This window comes from Perognathus longimembris, chromosome 4 (assembly GCF_023159225.1).
Source record: "Perognathus longimembris pacificus isolate PPM17 chromosome 4, ASM2315922v1, whole genome shotgun sequence".
Taxonomy (NCBI): domain Eukaryota; kingdom Metazoa; phylum Chordata; class Mammalia; order Rodentia; family Heteromyidae; genus Perognathus; species Perognathus longimembris.
Window position 1 is genome coordinate 28,759,463 of NC_063164.1, and position 18,900 is coordinate 28,778,362.

General features: G+C 38.6%; 1 protein-coding gene across 4 annotated transcripts in view; it reads left to right on the forward strand.

Annotated features, from left to right (window-relative positions):
* The window catches only part of Als2 (alsin Rho guanine nucleotide exchange factor ALS2), a 78,477-nt gene that overhangs the window by 12,750 nt on the left and 46,827 nt on the right, over positions 1–18,900 (forward strand). For all 4 annotated transcript variants that reach the window (XM_048344952.1, XM_048344953.1, XM_048344954.1 and 1 more), the window contains 6 exons: positions 2,301–2,455; positions 7,601–8,538; positions 11,272–11,614; positions 12,986–13,154; positions 14,331–14,427; positions 17,257–17,334. In XM_048344952.1, coding sequence (XP_048200909.1) covers positions 2,301–2,455; positions 7,601–8,538; positions 11,272–11,614; positions 12,986–13,154; positions 14,331–14,427; positions 17,257–17,334 — 1,780 coding nt within the window. The remainder of the gene's footprint in view (positions 1–2,300; positions 2,456–7,600; positions 8,539–11,271; positions 11,615–12,985; positions 13,155–14,330; positions 14,428–17,256; positions 17,335–18,900) is intronic.

The following is an 18,900-nucleotide window of genomic DNA, read 5'->3' on the forward strand; positions in this document are numbered from 1 at the left end:
TGATAGGTAAAGAAAGAAAATTATTTCAATAAAGTCCATTAATGATGAGCTTTGTTGTTAGCTTGTTATGCTTATTGCCAAGGCACTGTCTTCATCATTTAAAACTCTGGTAGTCTTTTTTTACCCACTCAGAAATAATTTCAGACTTCAAAGGTAGCCTTATTACTCATTAGTTGCAGTACTCTATCCTTAGAAAATGAATTACAGGGCTGGAGGCATGGCTCAAGCCATGCACTCAAAATGGAGTGCCTACCTAATAAGCATGAAGCCCTGAGTCCAAAACCACCAGTACATACTCAACAAAACTACAGAAGAAAGAAAGGTTAAATTTGCAGTTTGCAACCCATAGATCCATGGTTTAACAATTTAGCATCTGTCTTCTAGACAAAAAAAACTGAAAAGACAAAAAATCCCCATGTGTGACATATAGGACAGTTCTGTAAAGGAGACTTAGGATATCCTAATGTGCCCTTTTCTTAGAAGGGGAACTGTTAGGTCTTTATGGTCTTTATCATATAGCTTCTTTGTATTCTTTGACCTGAAGTCATCAGATAGATAGAATTCTTTGGCTAGATGATAAGTAAAGCATAAAGGATTTTATCGTTATTTGTTATAAATTTTATTTTAAAAAATCAAAATAATGAGAAAAATAGTATACGAGACTCCTTAAAAAAGCACAGCAACTGCAAATAAGACTACTCTGTATCTAACAGTCTCACTGTGGAGTAAGGAAGGAAATAAGTACTTTGAAAGGTATCTGTACTTCTTGGTTATTGCAGATGTGTTCATGATAACCAAGATATGAAATCAATCTAAATGCCTATAGAGGTAAAATTGGGAAAAGAAAATGTGAGACATTTTCAGAGTGGACTAGATTCAGTCAAAAAAAGAATAAAATCCTATCCTTTGCAACAACAGAAGTGGGCCTTTTGTTAAGTAAAATAAGTCAAATACAGAAAGACAAAACCATTCTGTTTCTCTCTCTCTCTCTTTCTCTCTCTCTCTCTCTCTCTCTCTCTCTCTCACACACACACACACACACACACAGAAGATATAAAGTTGATTTCATAATAGAATGGAATAATGATCACCAGAGGTTGGCAAGGATGAGACTGAAGCAGGGGTGGAGAGAGAATGATTAGCAAGTACAAGGTGCATTTAGATGGAAAGAATAGCTTATAGTGGTCTATTGAACAGGATAGTAGCTATGAATGACAAGTGATGTATTTCAAAATAGTAGAGAGGGTTTTGAATGTTCACAAATCAAAGAAATGATACAAAGGTTTGAGGTAGTGAATATACCAGTTATCCTGATCTCATCATCACACATTGTATACATGTATTGAAATATCCAGTTGTACTCTGTGAATTTGTACAGTTGTGTCATTTATACATAAAAACATTTAAAAAGTTTAAGTATGGAAGTGGTGCTGTGGCTCAAGTGGTAGAGTGCTAGCCTAAAGCTGAAGAGCTCAGGCACAGTGCCAAGGCCCAGAGTTAAAGCCCTACAACCACCCACCCCCCCCCAAAAAAAAAGTTTAAGTAGTAATTATAGATTTAAAGTCAGCATAAAGTAAAATAAGAACTTCTTCATATTGTTCTCTTTTTGTGTGTGATAATGGGATTTGAACTCTGGGCCTTGTACTGTGTTACTTTATCCATTTCCCCCAGCCCTATTCCTTATATTTTTCTCATCAAATACTTTCTACCAACTATAAACAGATTTAAAAAAATAATACTTCAATCTGTGATATAACTTTACTACCAACCAATCAATCAATCATCACAGCACTAGAGTTTGAACTCAGCCTTGTGCTCACTAGACAAGCACTCTACTAATTGAGGCATACCTGCAGATAACTTTAATATTTAAGCAAGTGTTAAAGTATTGAGAAGTTGAATCTTGATATTTGTTGCTACCAAATCATAACACTTCTAAAAATAGTCCATTTTATATACTTCCTAAAACTAATTTGTAGGTTTCAATTATCCTCTATCATGTCGTTTAAGTAGTTACTTTGCCTTGGCTCCTGTGGCATAGCCAAAGTATAAGTAGGTAATAATTAAGCTATGCGACCCATCTGCTGATAAAAGGTCTAATCTGAGGATAAGAATTAAGAACAAAAGATACAGTTCTGAAGTTCTGAATTACAGTGGACTGCAGGTATGTCTCAAGTGGTAGAGTACCTGTCTAACAAGTACAAGGCCCTGAGTTCAAACCCCAGTACCTCAAAAAAAAAAAATTTAGAGCAGTTACAAGTTAAGCCTTTTTTTTTTTTTTTTTTTTTTAATGTTTGTAGCTCAACAGAGGCAGAAGGATCCAAAGAAAGAGGCTTGGTCCATGTCTGGCAGGCAGGATCCTTTTCCCTAACACCAGAGAGGTTGCCAGGCTGGGGAGGAAAGACTGTTCTACAAGCAGCCCTGGGAGTGAAACATGGAGTACTTCTGACTGAAGGTATTGAAAATAATGACTTGGTATTGGAGGCGTGGCTTAGTTGGTAGAGTACTAGCCAATGAGGGGAAAGTGTCAGGTACTGAGTTCAAGTCCTAAAAAAACACATGAAAGAAAAGAATGACTGAACAAATACTTAACTGAATGCTAATAGATGCTCAAAATGGGTTATTAAATACTATTGGTTCTTACTGATCTTTGCTGGAGCTTAGACCCTTTTATTTTCAAAATGCATTTTACTCCTTTGATCAGAAGTTCAATAAGTATTGTAGGAGTTCGGATCATGTGCACCTAATCCATGCTGGCTAAAAGGACAAATAGAGCAGACTCTGTTTCAAAAATATCAGAAAAATAAATGGATCAAACTTAAGATATCCCATTAACTAGAACAGAAAGGAGAATTAGAGCTTTGACATCTTATAGTAGTAAACACAGTATCCTTATAAAAAGCTTTCCTAATGTGGTACATATACACAATGGAATTTTATGCCTCCATCAAAAAGAATGACATTGCCCCATTCATAAGGAAATGGAAGAACTTTGAAAAAATTATACTAAGTGAAATGAGCCAGACCCAAAGAAACATGGACTCTGTGGTCTCCCTCATAGAGAATAATTAGCACAGGTTTAGGTTAGTCACACAGCAGAGGATCACAAACGCCTAATAGCTATGCCCTTATGAATGCGTAAGATGATGCTAAGTGAAATGAACTCCATGTTATGGAAACGACTGTTATATCACTGTTGTAATTACTTTCAACATGCCATGTGAAACCGTAGCTTCTATTGTTGATGATCTTCTTGTATCCCCTTCCTGTGGTTGTACCCACACTATCTGAGTACATTGGAAACTGTATATACTGGTATTAGAACTAGGGAAGTGAAAGGGAATATCAAAATCGAGACACACAGGGTAAAAAAGACAAATGACTTCAAAAGCAATACTTGCAAAACTGTTTGGTCTAAACCAATTGAACAACTCATGGGGGGAGAGGGTAAGGGGGAGGGGGGAGGGAGGAATGAGGGAGGAGATAACAAACAGTACAAAAAATGTACCCAAGGCCTAACATATGAAACTGTAACCTCTCTGTACATCACTTTGACAATAAATAAGAGAAAAAAATAAATAAAAAGCTTTCCTATTCAGGGATTCCTTTGCTGTAGCTTTTACTCATTTACTATATCAGAACAATATTGCTAATAATACCTAATGTTTATTATACAATTGCATGTCAGTACTAATAAATTTTTTTTTTTTTTTTTTTTTTTTTGGCCAGTCCTGGGGCTTGGACTCAGGGCCTGAGCACTGTCCCTGGCTTCTTTTTGCTCAAGGTTAGCACTCTGCCACTTGAGCCACAGCGCCACTTCTGGCCATTTTCTGTATATGTGGTGCTGGGGAATTGAACCCAGGGCCTCATGTATACGAGGCCAAGCACTTTTGTCACTAGGCCATATCCCCAGCCCGTCAGTACTAATAATTAAGCATTTTCCCTGTATTATCTCACTGAACCTTTACCATATCACTCTTTAATGATAAGGAAATTGAATATCAGAAAGGTTAAATAATTGTTACAATTATCCACAGCCATTAAAAGTATCAGAGTTAGAGTCAGAATTGGAACAGGGTCTGATTTCAAAGGCTGTTTTTTTTTTTTTTTTTTCCTTCTGGTGCTAGGGATCATATAAAGGACTCACATGGATAGATAGGCTGTCTACTGCTGACCTATATCCCTGGTTCTCAAATCCTGCTTAAGCCACTTAGCAATACAAAGTGTAATTTTCCCAGGCATAAATAACAGCACACAAAAGCATGTTATAAAAACCTGTGCATCTGAAATAGAAATATATGCTACGATTTATATGGAAAGTTGCACTTACTCTTTCTTGTTTTCTTTTTGGTGGATTGTGGGGCTTGAACTCAGGGCCTGGGTGCTGTCCCTGAGCTCTTTCGTTCAAGGATAGCATTCTACCACTTTGAGCCACAGCAATACTTCCTGGTTTTCTGGTGATTAATCAGAGAGAAGAGTCTTACGGACTTTCCTGCCTGGGCTGGCTTTGAATCATGATCCTCAGATCTCAGCCTTCTGAGTAGCTAGGAATACAGGCGTGAGCCATCGGCACCCAGCTTTATTTTCAATAAAATATTTGAAATGTCTTCATTAACATATTTGGAAACCTTCAATAAAGTATTTGGAAACCCTTCATAAATGTGATATCTTTAAAATCTATAATCGTGTCTTTAAAATTGAGACAATTAGAGGGCTATGTTTCAAATATACATAGTTAAACAATAGCCTGGTATTGTCAAAGGCCCCAAAAACTCAGCTTGGCTGGCATCTATGTAGCTCAAAGGTAGAATGTGTTTAGCATATACAAAGCCATGGGTTCAGTTTCCAGTACAAAAAAAAAAAAAAGAAAGAAACCAAACCAAACATGAAAGATCTCATTTTACACAGGATGCTTGAAAATAGTACAGTGCAAGATCTTCAGATCTTTTCTAGGTGAGGAAATGGTACTGATTGAATGCTAAACTTTTTCTGGTTTTTGTCTACTTAATTTGATCAAAGCTTACAATTCTATGCATGTCCATTGATTCACCATTTTTTCATTTGCTCTAGTTTAGAAACAAAGTGGAGATCTAAATACTGTTTCTTAGCAGTATTGTTCTTGCTAGAATAATGTTAATTGAAAGACTTAAGTATGTTGTTGCATTTATCAGTTGGGAGAAAAGTTTAAAAGATTTTAACCAGTTAGCTTATTAATATTCTGTATCTTAAAATTATATGTTCCCTACTAACCGTTCCTATCTTCCCTCTAGCTACTATTGTGTTCTTTCTTACATTGATGTTGTGATGTATTGTAGTTTATACATTTTAATGTGTAAATATATCTGCCACATAGAATAATAGGTCAAAAGTAAAATTTATGTTTGTTTCATCATCAAGTCAGTTGTTGCCTTGTGGGAAAAGATTTCTCTCTTTATTAAAAAAATAAAATGAGTAAGCCAGGTGCCAGTGGCTTATGCCTGTAATCCTAGCTACTCAGGAGACTGAGATCCAGCAATTGCTGCTGAAAGCCAGTCTGGGCAGGAAAGTCCATGAGACTTTTATCTCTAATAAACTACTCAGAAAAAGCCAGAAGTAGAGCTGTGGCTCTGGTGTTAGAGCACTAGCCTTGAGCCAAAGAAGCTCAGGGACAGAGCCCAGGCCCAGAGTTCAAGCCCCAGGATGGGTAAAAAAAAGTCTTAGTCTTATGACAAAGAAGGGATAGTGGATTTAGTTCAATATATATATATATATAATTTTTTTTTTTTTTTTGCCAGTCCTGGGGCTTGGACTCAGGGCCTGAGCACTGTCCCTGGCTTCTTTTTGCTCAAGGCTAGCACTCGGCCACTTGAGCCACAGCACCACTTCTGGCCGTTTTCTGTATATGTGGTGCTGGGGAATTGAACCCAGGGCCTCACGTATGGGAGGCAAGCACTCTTGCCACTAGGCCATATCCCCAGCCCTAGTTCAATATTTTTAAAAGCCAGTGGCCAAAGCCAGGCACCAGTGGCTCATGACAGTAATTCCTCACTACTCTGGAGGCTGAGATCTGAGGATCACAGTTCAAAGCCAGCCCAGCAGAAAAGTCCCTGTGAGACTCTTATCTCCAATTAACCACCCAAAAACCAGCAGTGCTGTGGCTCAAGTGGTAGAGTACTAGCCTTGAGCACAAAGAGGCGCAGGGACAGCACCCTGACCCTTGAGTTCAATCCCCGCAACTGACCGGAAAAAAAACAACAACAGCAAAACAAACAAAAACAACAACCCTGTGGTAAAATCTTTGATCCATTTATTTTTCTGATTTTTTTGAAACAGAGTCTGCTCTATTTGTCCTTTTAGCCAGCATGGATTAGGTGCACATGATCCGAACTCCTACAATACTTATTGAACAGTAAAATTAAGACTTGTAACATACCTGGACACAAGTTATTGCCATTTGTGTGTATCCAATTCACTGGATACCTTTCATTTTAGTTCTAAAGCTAGCCAGTCATTTGGTACACTTCCTTTTTTTTATTTTGTTGTGATGATTTGCCTTTTAAACAAATCACATCTCAGAAAAGCTATTTTGTATATAGCATATGTCTATTTCTACCATTAAATTACCTATAGTATGTTTATGTCTTGATACAACACTGTGGCTTTCTGTACAGCTTAGAGGCATAAAACTAACTTCCTAGTTTTAGCAAAAATGTTTCTCTTTTTTTCTTTCTGGTCACATGAGAATTTGAATTTAGAACTTTGTACTTTCTAGGCAGGGCTCTAACAATTGCACCATGCCTTATGTTTCTTTCTATAGCTGGGATGACAGATGTATACCACTGAACTCAGCTATTGGTTGAGATAGGATCGCAAAACCCTTTTTTCAGGGCTGGCCTCAAATCTCCATCCTCCCATTCTTCACCTTCCAAGTACCTAGGATTACAAACAATGAGCCACTGGCACTTGGCTCAAATTTTAAGTGTTTTTATTGCATGTTTTCTGGTGTTCTGACTTGTTCAGTAATGAATGTTGTAAACATTAGTGAATGTTGTCTCTTTTATCTTCTGCTTAACATTATGATTTTATCTTTGAATACTTGCTTGGGTGCTGCTTATATAATCACCACTAGTAGTGGTTTCATGCTGGAAGTTTGTAGAATGAGTTTGAAGAAAGAAGTAATGCTGTACCTCTTATAGTTTGTAAATTTTAGCGTATTAGAGAGTTAAATGATGTTATTTCTATTGGAAATGGTAGCAAATGTCTGTAATTGCACGTTGTCAGGATGCAGAGGTAGAAGAATTACATTTAGAGACTATCCTGGGCAAAAAAGCAGGAGAACCTATCAGAAAAATAAAGTAAAAAGGATTGAGTATGTGGCTTAGGTAGTAGAGCACTAGCAAGTGTAAGTCCCTCAATTCAAACCCCAATATTAAGTGGGGAGAAAATTATTATTTGTTTAAAAATGAAGTATTATGTGCTTGTACAAAATGTCTACAACTGTGCCTTAGGAATTAAAAGAGAAAAACAATATATTTTGTTAAACTAGGGGGGACTAGAAGTTTGCTGATAAAATTTATAGTTAATTCACTAACTTGTTGTTGTTTTCTTTTTTAATCTTTAGATGGTGAGGTCTACAGCTTTGGGACCCTTGCCTGGAGAAGTGAACCAGCAGAAGTTTGTCCAAGTAGCCCCATTCTAGAAAATGCTTTGGTTGGGCATCACGTTGTTACTGTGGCAACAGGGAGTTTCCACAATGGAGCAGTGACAGATAGTGGCATAGTATACATGTGGGGGGAGAACTCTGCTGGCCAGTGTGCAGTAGCTAACCAGCAGTATGTGTCAGAACCGACCCCCGTTAGCATTTCTGATTCCGAGACCAGTCCTTTGTTAGCAGTCAGAATTTTGCAGTTGGCATGTGGCGAGGAGCATACTCTGGCATTGTCAATAAGCAGAGAGATTTGGGCATGGGGTACTGGTTGCCAGCTGGGCCTCATCACCACCACCTTCCCAGTGACAAAGCCACAAAAGATAGAACACCTTGCTGGGCGAGTGGTGCTACAAGTTGCCTGTGGTGCTTTCCACAGCCTAGCCCTTGTGCAATGCCTCCCTTCCCAGGATCTGAAGCCAGTCCCCGAAAGATGCAACCAGTGCAGCCAGCTCCTAATTACCATGACCGACAAAGAAGACCATGTGATTATATCAGACAGCCATTGCTGCCCCTTAGGGGTGACACTGTCAGAATCCCAGGCAGAAAACCATGCCAGCACAGCCACCAGCCCCTCCACCAAGACCGTTGACAGTCAGGGAGAAGTATTTGAGAACCCTCTTGTAGAAACTGGTCTGCCTGTTCCAACTGAATTGAACGTGGGAAGTGTGGAGACTGCAAGTGACAATGCCATTTCCTCCCATCAAAATGTCGAAGGAACAACTGAAATTTCTTCTGCCAGAAACTTACCATCATACCCCAACACCAAGGCTGTAAATGAGTACTTGAAGAAACTGTCAGATCATTCAATAAAGGAAGACTCAGAGCAGAGTGAAAAAACACCACCACCTCAGGTACCTGCTCAATTTTATAATGAAGATATTTCAGAAGTAAATCTCTATGTACATTTCCTCTATGTACATTTCCTCCTTTGAAATGAGGTTTGGTAACACACAGTGTTTTGTAAGTTTGCAATTCTGTTTTCTTAGGCAAGCCTAGATAGAGAATGAACCTGTATTCAGAAGTGTACATGTTTAAGTTCTGTGCCTTTATAATGCTGAAAGATGTCATGATGAGCTTGCTTTAGAAATAGCCAAATAGCTGGGAATATGGCCCACCTCGTAAAGTGCTCACCTCGTATACATGAGGCCCTGGGTTCAATTCCCCAGCACCACATATACAGAAAGCAGCCAGAAGTGGCGCTGTGTCTCAAGTGGCAGAGTGCTAGCCTTGAGCAAAAAGAAGCCAGGGACAGTGCTCAGGCCCTGAGTTCCCAGGACTGGCAAAAAACAAAAACAAAAACAAAAAAACCCCCAAAAAACCAACCAAAAAAAAATAGAAATAGCCAAACTTTTTTTTTTCTTTTTAAAAGTACTTTATTGTAATATTTTGATAAAGATTGTATACAGCAAGCCAGGTACCAGTGGTTCACACCTGTAATTTTAGCCACTCAGGAAGCTGAGATCTGAAGGATCATGTTTTGAAGTCAGCTCAGGCAGAAAAGTTCACTGGACTCCTCCAATTATGTGGCAGAAAACTGGGTTAGAGGAAAGGCTCAAGTGGTAGATTACTAGCCATGAGAAAGCAAGCTGAATGAGAGTGCAAGACCATGATTAAATCAAGCTCTCATACATACACACATACACACACAGTTTATTGTATATAACTATGAAGATACCATTGAAATTAACATTAAACATTTTTATTTTGTGAAATAATTACATTTCTATGCTATTTTTAGCATTGTGTGTTCCTTTTAAATTTAATTCATTCCTTGTAAATAATATTTAAATCTATAACCAACTCATGAAGAATTTGGAGTTTTGGGGTAGAATTTGAAGCAAATTTTTCATTGTAACTATTCGTGTATGCCAAAAGCCTTTGTGTATATGTGTTTGTTACATATATTTAATGGTTTTTCCTTTTAGTAAACTGATACTTCGTAGCTGAAATCACAACCTATTTCTCACTAAGATAGTAGAAAACAGATCTATGAAGCACACTAAAAATATGTTTAATTATTAACTTGCCACATTTACTCTCAATTATTAACTTGTCACATTTACCCTCTATGGTAACCAGAACAAAGGTAGGCCTAAAGCTTGTTTACCTGCTTGTTCATGGAAAATAACTGATTGATAAGACAGTAAGAAACTTGAGAACATGCTTTGAGGAGTGATAGGTTATTAAGAATACATTAGGTGTGAATTTCCATTATAAAACATTTTAGAAAAGGATTTTTTCCCTTAGTAACTAATTTTTTCTGCTAGCAATTTTCATAAAATTTGCTGAAAGTGATCAGTAATAAAGGTCGTTTTTTTTGGGGGGGGGGACTTATTAAAGTCACTGTATATCCTCCTCTCCCCCTTTCCTGTGCTTAATTTTACAAGAGCAGCTAGAGCTTATTTTTAAATATGAAAGATAAGACCTTTGAAAAAGGGAAGTACTTATTTTTGTGTGTATGTTCCAGTACTCTTGAACTTAGAGCCTGAAGCTCTTGTTTAGCTTTTTCGCTCATGGCTGGCACCTACCACTTCTAGCTTTTTTTTTTTTCCTGTCCTGTGGCTTGAACTCAGGGCCTGGGTGCTGTCCCTGAACCTCTTTGTGCTCAAGGCTAGCACTCTACCACTTGTTCCACAGCAACATTTCTGGCTTTTTCTGAGTAGCTTATTGGACTTTCCTGCCCTGATCCTCAGATCTCAACCTCTTGAGTAGCTAGGATTACAGGTCTGAGCTACCAGCACCTGGCTCACTTCTAGGTTTTTGCTTGTTAATTGTAGGTAAGAGTTTGTCTGCCTAGGCTGGCTTTGAACTGAAATTCTCAGATCTCAGTACCCTCTCAGTAGCTAGGAATGAACCACTGGTACTCAGTTCAAACTACTTTTGGTAAGGAACTGTATTTTGAGTACAATGTCTATATTATCTATTAGGTCTGTTATTAGAAAGGATTTGAAACTTCTCATGTTTTAGATTAAAAAAAAGGAAATTCTCACTATGCATCCCAGGTTGGATTGGAACTCATGATCCTCCTATTTCAGCCTCCTGAATACTGGGGTTCTTAACAGGCACCATCATGCCTGGTGAATCCATCATTTAATATGCAAGTAATGGTGAACATTAAATTTTCTTTTTATTGACTTCTTGTTTTATAAGGGATTGCATTTTTAATTAGCAAATGTACAAAAGGGGTTTCCTTGTGACGTATCTATACATGTAGAAAAGTATTCCAGTCTTGCCTCCATCAATTTCTCTTATCCCCCTACTCCTTCCTAAAACCATTTCAACAGGTTTTATTGTTTTGTTTTTGTTTTTTGACAGTCCTGGGGCATTGGACTCAGGGCCTGAGCACTGTCCCTGGCTTCTTTTTGCTCAAGGCTAGCACTCTGCCACTTGAGCCACAGCGCCATTTCTGGCCGTTTTCTGTATATGGGTGCTGGGGAATTGAACCCAGGGCTTCATGTATATGAGACAAGCACTCTTGCCACTAGGCCATATTCCCAGCCCCTTCAACAGGTTTTATTGCTACATTTTCATACATACAAACATGGGCTTGTATTTTTATGTACTTTTCTGTGTGCATGTTTTAGCCTCTTGTAGAAGAAGCAGTTCCTAATCTTCACAGCCCACCAACCACAAGCACCTCAGCCCTCAACAGCCTGGTTGTCTCTTGTGCATCTGCTGTTGGTGTGAGAGTAGCAGCTACGTATGAAGCTGGGGCCTTGTCTCTAAAGAAAGTTATGAACTTTTATAGCACAGCCCCTTGTGAAACTGGAATTCAGACAGGCCCCGAAGGTCTGAAAGATAGTAGAGAAGAACAGGTTAAACAGGAATCCATGCAAGGAAAGAAAAGTTCGAGTCTCGTGGATATCAGAGAGGAAGAATCAGAGGGAGGCAGCCGCAGACTTTCCCTCCCGGGACTGCTGTCACAAGGTACGTCTTTGGTGAATCCCCCATCACATGCTGTATTTTAAGAAATTAAGAATTTAGTGTTAATAACTGTACTGATCAGCAAGTCATTAATTTCATTAATATCAACTAGTTAATAACTACTAAAATAAACATTAATAACTTAGGAATTAATATTCCCAAATATTTAAGCTGAGTTTCATTTCATAGTGGTTTACTAAAGCAGTGGTTTTTTAACAGAGCTTTAGAAATAACCACAGAACTTTTCTTTAAAACCTTTCTTTATAATTTAACTTGCCATTGATGAGTGGACAAGATTTAGATAAGTTTGTTAAAAAAATGCTTTGTCCCTGCTTCTGTCCCTGGCTTCTTTTTGCTCAAAGCTAGTACTCTGGGGGCTGGGGATATAGCCTAGTGGCAAGAGTGCCTGCCTCGGATACACGAGGCCCTAGGTTCGATTCCCCAGCACCACATATACAGAAAACGGCCAGAAGCGGCGCTGTGGCTCAAGTGGCAGAGTGCTAGCCTTGAGCGGGAAGAAGCCAGGGGCAGTGCTCAGGCCCTGAGTCCAAGGCCCAGGACTGGCCAAAAAAAAAAAAAAAAAAAAGCTAGCACTCTGCCACTTGAGCCACAGCGCCACTTCTGGCCATTTTCTGTATATGTGGTACTGGAGAATCGAACCCAGGGCTTCATGTATACGAGGCAAGCACTCTTGCCACTAGGCCATATTCCCAGCCCCAAAAAAACCACTTTTTAAAAATTAATGTACATTGATTGTTAAAGGGAGGGTTCACTATGACATTTCCACACATGTATATAATATGCCCCCTCAGCCTCACCCTTTCTGGCTCTCCCTTCTCCCTCCTAGCCTACCTTTTAAAATAATTCCAGCTGTTTTTTCTTTTATTTTCATACATACCCCACACACACAGACATACATGTTTTCATGCAAGACCATATTAAAAGTCTTAGTTTTTAATTGCTTTGAAGCAGAGAAAATATTTGTCAGCTTTAGTGTAGTTCTTTGTTCATCATATTCTTAAGAATTTAAATTCTATAGGATGTCGCTAGATTTTACATAGAAAAATATTCTGTGGCCAAGTGATTGGCAGCGTGGATGTGTTAAATATAAATGAGGTCTTTAATTTCTGGACTTGACATCACTTTCTGTATACTAATATGTATGAGTCTCTGCAGGGGAAATAGCAGGCGAATAAAAGTTTGTAGGGAATACTTAACAAATTCATTTGTCCGTATATTCCCTCTTTTGTAGAGAGTTTATAGAACAATCTTCAGATTTACCATATTATTGTATTTTCTGGAAAAATTTCAGTTTATCAAAACATCATCTTCCATACTTTCTAGACTGTCTCTCCATCTCTTGGTTGTTTTCAGTTTCCCCCAGGCTCTTAAGAAAGGCTGCTCGGGTGAAAACAAGAACAGTGGTCCTGACCCCCACGTACAGTGGAGAGGCAGATGCGCTTCTGCCTTCTCTGAGAACTGAGGTGTGGACCTGGGGAAAAGGGAAGGAGGGGCAGCTGGGGCACGGCGATGTGCTGCCAAGGTAAGTGCAGTCAGCAGTCTCAGGAATAAGAACTGGCTTTAACAAATAACCTGTCTCCTGTGAAGATCTCTACACATCCATTTCCTCTTACAGGAAATAGGTTCCCATCTAGCTCTTAAATATTACTACACACTATTCGCTGATTAAAGAAAAAAAAACCCTGACATACATATATAAAAGTGTGTGTATGCATGTATGTGTGTATGTTTGTGTGTATATATATATGCACTCTAATATTTGATATATGTTAATCTTTGAATACAGAAAATGGTATTGGGAACAACATGGTATTTCATTGAAATAGTTGAATGGTTAACATTTTTAACTTATGTTGGGCATGATAGTATATGCCTATAATCCCCAGCTTTCAGGTGCATTGTGAGTTGAAGTCTGACCTTTTCTCACCCTCCTCCAATAAAATGCCAGTGGATTTCTTTCTTTTACTGACTTTCTTGCCTGCACTGGCTTAGAACATAATCCTCCCAGTTAACTAGGGTGACAAGTATATGTTCCTTCATGCCCAACAATTGATTGAGAAGAAAGGGTTCTTGCCTGTATACCCTAAATAACCTCAAGTCAGAATGCTTCTAAAGTGGAACCCCAGTAGTCCACACCTGTAATCCTATTGCTGAAATAATCCTAGCTACTGAGGAAGTTGAGGTCTGAGAATTGCAGTTCAAAGCTACCCTGAGGGGGAAAGTCAGTGAGACTCCTATCTCCACTTAACCACCAAAAAGCTGGGAGTGGAGCTATGGCTCAAGTGCACTAGCTTTGAGCAAAAGTTAAGGTACAATGCCCAGGTCCTGAGTTCAAACCCCAGTACACACACACACACACACACACACACACACACACACACACACACACACACACATACATATCCTCCTGATCTCAGGCTCCCACATGGCTACACTTAGAAGCATCAGGATAGTTTTACTGTTTTTTAACAGATTCTGAATTATGAGGGTTAATTAGTTACTTATGGGGGTTAATTAGATAGACAAAGACTGAATTAAAGCCTTCCCAAAATCATTTACAATTTTTAAAAGTAGTGTGAGCATACATCCATTATTTTTATTTTAATGTTTTCGGGGTTTTTTGCTTGAAGATTTTGACTGTAATTTGAGAAAGGTCATGGTTCTTATTGAGACTACCTAACACTTTGTGTTTTTTAAGACTTCAACCATTGTGTGTCAAGTGTCTGGATGGTAAAGAAATCATCCATCTGGAGGCAGGTGGTTACCATTCTCTTGCACTTACTGCAAAATCTCAGGTAAGAGGCAAACTAAACCATTTAATGCTGATCTTATTTTCATGAAAGACCAACGTAGTATGCCTGGACCATCACTTTCTGAGTGTTTTCAGTGTCAGCCAACAATGCCTTTCCTCATTTCAGCTTTCAAATACTTTTACAGTGTGGTTTCTATTTTATAGACAGGCAGTATAGGTTGAGAGAGATTATTTAACTTGTCTTAAGTCCCACACTTGATATTAACTTGGACTTAACACTAATCTGCTTGATTAAGAAGTTTTCTGGGCTTAAGCAGTGATAGAATGCCAGCCTAACAAATATAGGCCCTGAGTTCAAATCCCAGTACCACCAAAACTTCCCTAAACAACAAATAAACCCTAGCATCTTTCCCTATGTGCTGTCACCGAAGAATGGAACTCAGAATTCCTAAGGTATTGATTTTCTTTTTAAGGTGTCCTTTAATGAAAAAAAAATCTGTAGTAAGACATTAAGAATACAAAAGACATTTTTCTTTTTCTTTTTCTTATTTTCTTTTTTTTAATTTTTAAAATTTATTTTATTTTTTTGCCAGTCTTGGGCCTTGGACTCAGGGCCTGAACACTGTCCCTGGCTTCTTTTTGCTCAAGGCTAGCACTCTGCCACTTGAGTCACAGCACCACTTCTGGCCATTTTCTGTATATGTGGTGCTGGGGAATCGAACCCAGGGCTTCAAGTATACGAGGCAAGCGCTCTTGCCACTAGGCCATATCCCCAGCCCGACATTTTTCTTTCTTTTTTTTTTTTTTTTGCCAGTCCTGGGCCTTGGACTCAGGGCCTGAGCACTGTCCCTGGCTTCTTCCCGCTCAAGGCTAGCACTCTGCCACTTGAGCCACAGCGCCGCTTCTGGCCGTTTTCTGTATATGTGGTGCTGGGGAATCGAACCTAGGGCCTCGTGTATCCGAGGCAGGCACTCTTGCCACTAGGCTATATCCCCAGCCCTGACATTTTTCTTTTTGAATTGTGATATGTAGATGGGACTTCTGGCATTATTTAAAATCATTTTTTCTAATTAATTTAGAAATCTTCCTAAGAAAAAATATTGATTTTAGTTTTTGTTTTTGTGGCTCAAGGGCTTGGTTCAGTCCCAAGTACTGCTACCCCCCCCCAACTACAAACAGTTCAGTGATTCAGTGATACAGAGATATATCTATAAAAGAAATAGACTGAATCATATGAGTATTTTGGGTGTTACCAAAGTAGTCATCATTGAAACAACACTGAATATTTAATAGATGTTGAAACCACTGGCTTCTATTTATAAAAGAAAAAAGATAAAATTTATGTATTCCAGTTGAGTGTAGACTGCATATACATGTTCAAGAATAAATTTAGGGGGCTGAGAATATGGCCTAGTGGCAAGAGTGCTTGCCTCGTATACATGAAGCCCTGGGTTCAATTCCCCAGCACCACATATATAGAAAACGGCCAGAAGTGGCACTGTGGCTCAAGTGGCAGAGTACTAGCCTTGGGCAAGAAGAAGCCAGGGACAGTGTTCAGGCCCTGAGTCCAAGGCCCAGGACTGGCAAAAAAAAAAAAAAAAAGAATAAATTTAGGTGTTTTTTTTTTCCCCAGTAATCTCAGGAGTAGAAAAAAGACCTAGCATTAAGTGATAGACAGCCAGCTGAGCCAGCAAGCATGAGGCCCTGGGTTTAAGCCTGGTACTAGCTAAAATAAATACATACATGAAAATTTTCTGACCACCCTCCCCAATTTTATTTTGCATAAGGATTTCTCTTATGGAAATAGATATATATTTACAAGTATGTATGTTCAAGAAGTTTTAGAGCTAGAGGTGTGGTTCAAGTGGTAGCATGCTTGCTTAGTAAGTGTAATGCCCTGAGTTTTAAAAAAAGCATGGGGGGAGGAGAGGGAGATTTTTGGCTAGTATTGAAGAAATAATAATTCAGTAGGTAATTGAAATTAAAATATACCTATGATGGAGTTCTGCATAGTTGTTTAAAGTGATGTTATGGATGTAGGTTTATTGGCGTTCAAATATTAGTTCTTACCATTAGCCAAAAAGAAAAAAACCAATTAGGTTTAGAAACAGCATTACTAGTATGGGTCCATGGACTAAGGATACCAACTCAGTGGCAGAATGTTTGTCTAGCCTGTCTAAGGCCTTGAGGCTCCATTCCCAGCATATCAAAAAAGATAATACTCTGTTTTGTAAGAGAGAGTGTTTTAGGATTAAATTGTGTCTCTGCCACTAAAATTTGTGACTTTAGGTAATGTAACTAGCCTCTATGGGCTACTTTCCTTATATTGAAACAAAAAACAATGGTTGAAGGAATTAAACATTAAATAATACACAGAATGTGGGATAAACAGGGCTTGGTAGCTAGTAAGCACCTGAAAGGTTACTGGTTATTGGTAATTTCCAGATTCTGTGCTCTATGTGCCCTTTATTTCTGAATAATGAATTTTTGTAGTTTGGGCGTTGTGGCATATACCTGCAATTCCAGTATTGGGAAGTAGAAGCAGAAGGATCATAAGTTCCAGGCTAGCCTGAGCTACATAGTGCGACTATCTAAAAAATTTTTTTTTCTTAATATTTGATTTCTTTTTTTTTTTTTTTTTTTTTTGAGACAAAGTCTTGCTATGTAACCCAAGCTGGCCAAGAACTCTCAGCTCTCCTGCCTCCCGAGTGCCGGGATTAGAGGCATGCACTATCATACCTGGCTTAATATTTATTTTAAATAGTGAAAATCTAATACACATTATGTGTAACTGTTAGTATATGATTAGAGGCTCAGAGTTGGCATGTAAGATCAGATTCATACCTCTTAACTTACTTTACTTTTCTGATAGGTTTACTCATGGGGAAGCAATACCTTTGGTCAGCTTGGGCATTCTGATTTTCCAACAACAGTTCCTCGACTTATAAAGGTAATTTTTTTTAACTTAATAGCAATTTATCTTGAAATTCTACATTATAACTTTATATTTTCTCACTGTGTTGAAAAACTTTGAAGTCTAAATTTTCTATTTGTTTGTTTGTTTATGGTTTGCAGTTAGGGCTCTACAAAAATATGTCCAGAGGTTTCAGGCACTGTCCATGAGCTTTTCTGCCTAAGCCTAGCTGCTTAAGTCACAGCTCCACTTCTGGCTTATGGGCGGTCAATTGGAGATAAGAGTCTCTTGGAGGCTGGCTTTGAACCATCCTCAGATGTTAGCCTCCTGAGTATCTGAGATTACAGGCATGAGACACTGGTGCTTAGCCTAGCCTAGCTTTTTTTTTTTTTTTTGATTGTCTTGAACTGTGAACTTCCAGATCTCAGCCTTCTGAGGAATATGACCACCAACACCCAGTTTCTGTTTTAACATTCTTTTTTTTTTCTTTTTTCTTTTGCCAGTCCTGGGGCTTGAACTCAAGCCTGGGCACTGTCCTTGAGCTTCTTTCCATCAAGGCTGGCACACTGCTACTTGAGCCACAGAGCAGCTTCCAGCTTTTTCTGTTTATGTGGTACTGAGGAATCAAACTCAGGGCTTCATGCATGCTAGGCAAGCACTCTACCACTAAGCCATATTCCCAGCCCTAAAATTGTTTTTTTTTTTTTTGTTGTTGTTGTTGTTTAATTTTGGTGGTTCTAGAGATTGAACTCAGAGACTCAGGCTTGGTAGGCAGGCATACTACCAGCAACTTCCAGCCTTGTTTAGTTGTTTTTATTTATTTATTTTTTTTACATGAAACCACTTCTTTTCAAACTAAATGCACTTTTAAGAAATGTGTTTTTATTTCTTGGCCTTAATTATTCACTGAGTATAGTACCTTTTCCCTTTATTGTAAACAAAAATATAAAGTACTTTCTTATAAAAGTTTTTAAGAGGGCTGGGAATGTGGCTTAGCAGTAGAGTGCTTGTCTAGCATGCATGAAGCCCTGGGTTGGATTCTTCAGCACCACATAAACAGACAAGGCCAGAAGTGGCACTGTGGCTCAAGAGGTAGAGTACTAGCTTTGAGAAAAAAGAAGCCAGGGACAGTGCTCAAGCCCTGAGTCCCAAGCTCCAGGGCTGGCAAAGAAAAAAAAAAGTTTTTAAGAATATATTTTTTGAGCTTTTGCTATGAAATGATTACTCTGACTTCTCAATTTAATTTGCCTTTTACAAACCATTATTTTATGATGTTGCATTTATTTTATAACAAGCACAATAATACCCTTTTTATGAGCCTTTTAATTTTCTGTACCTAAGTTAAAAATATAGATGACTTTTTCACTATTAAATGAATTTAGTTTATTCAATGTTAAGTCTTCATATAATTTTTTCTTTGCCAGTCATGGGGCTTGAACTCAGGGCCTGGCTACTCTCCCTGAGCCTCTTTATGCTCAGGGGCTAGCACTCTACCGCTTGAACTACAGCACCCCTTTCAGCTTTTTCTGAATAGATTATTGGAGATAAAGAGCCTCATGAACTTTCCTGCCTGGGCTGGCTTCAAGCCATGATCCTAAGATC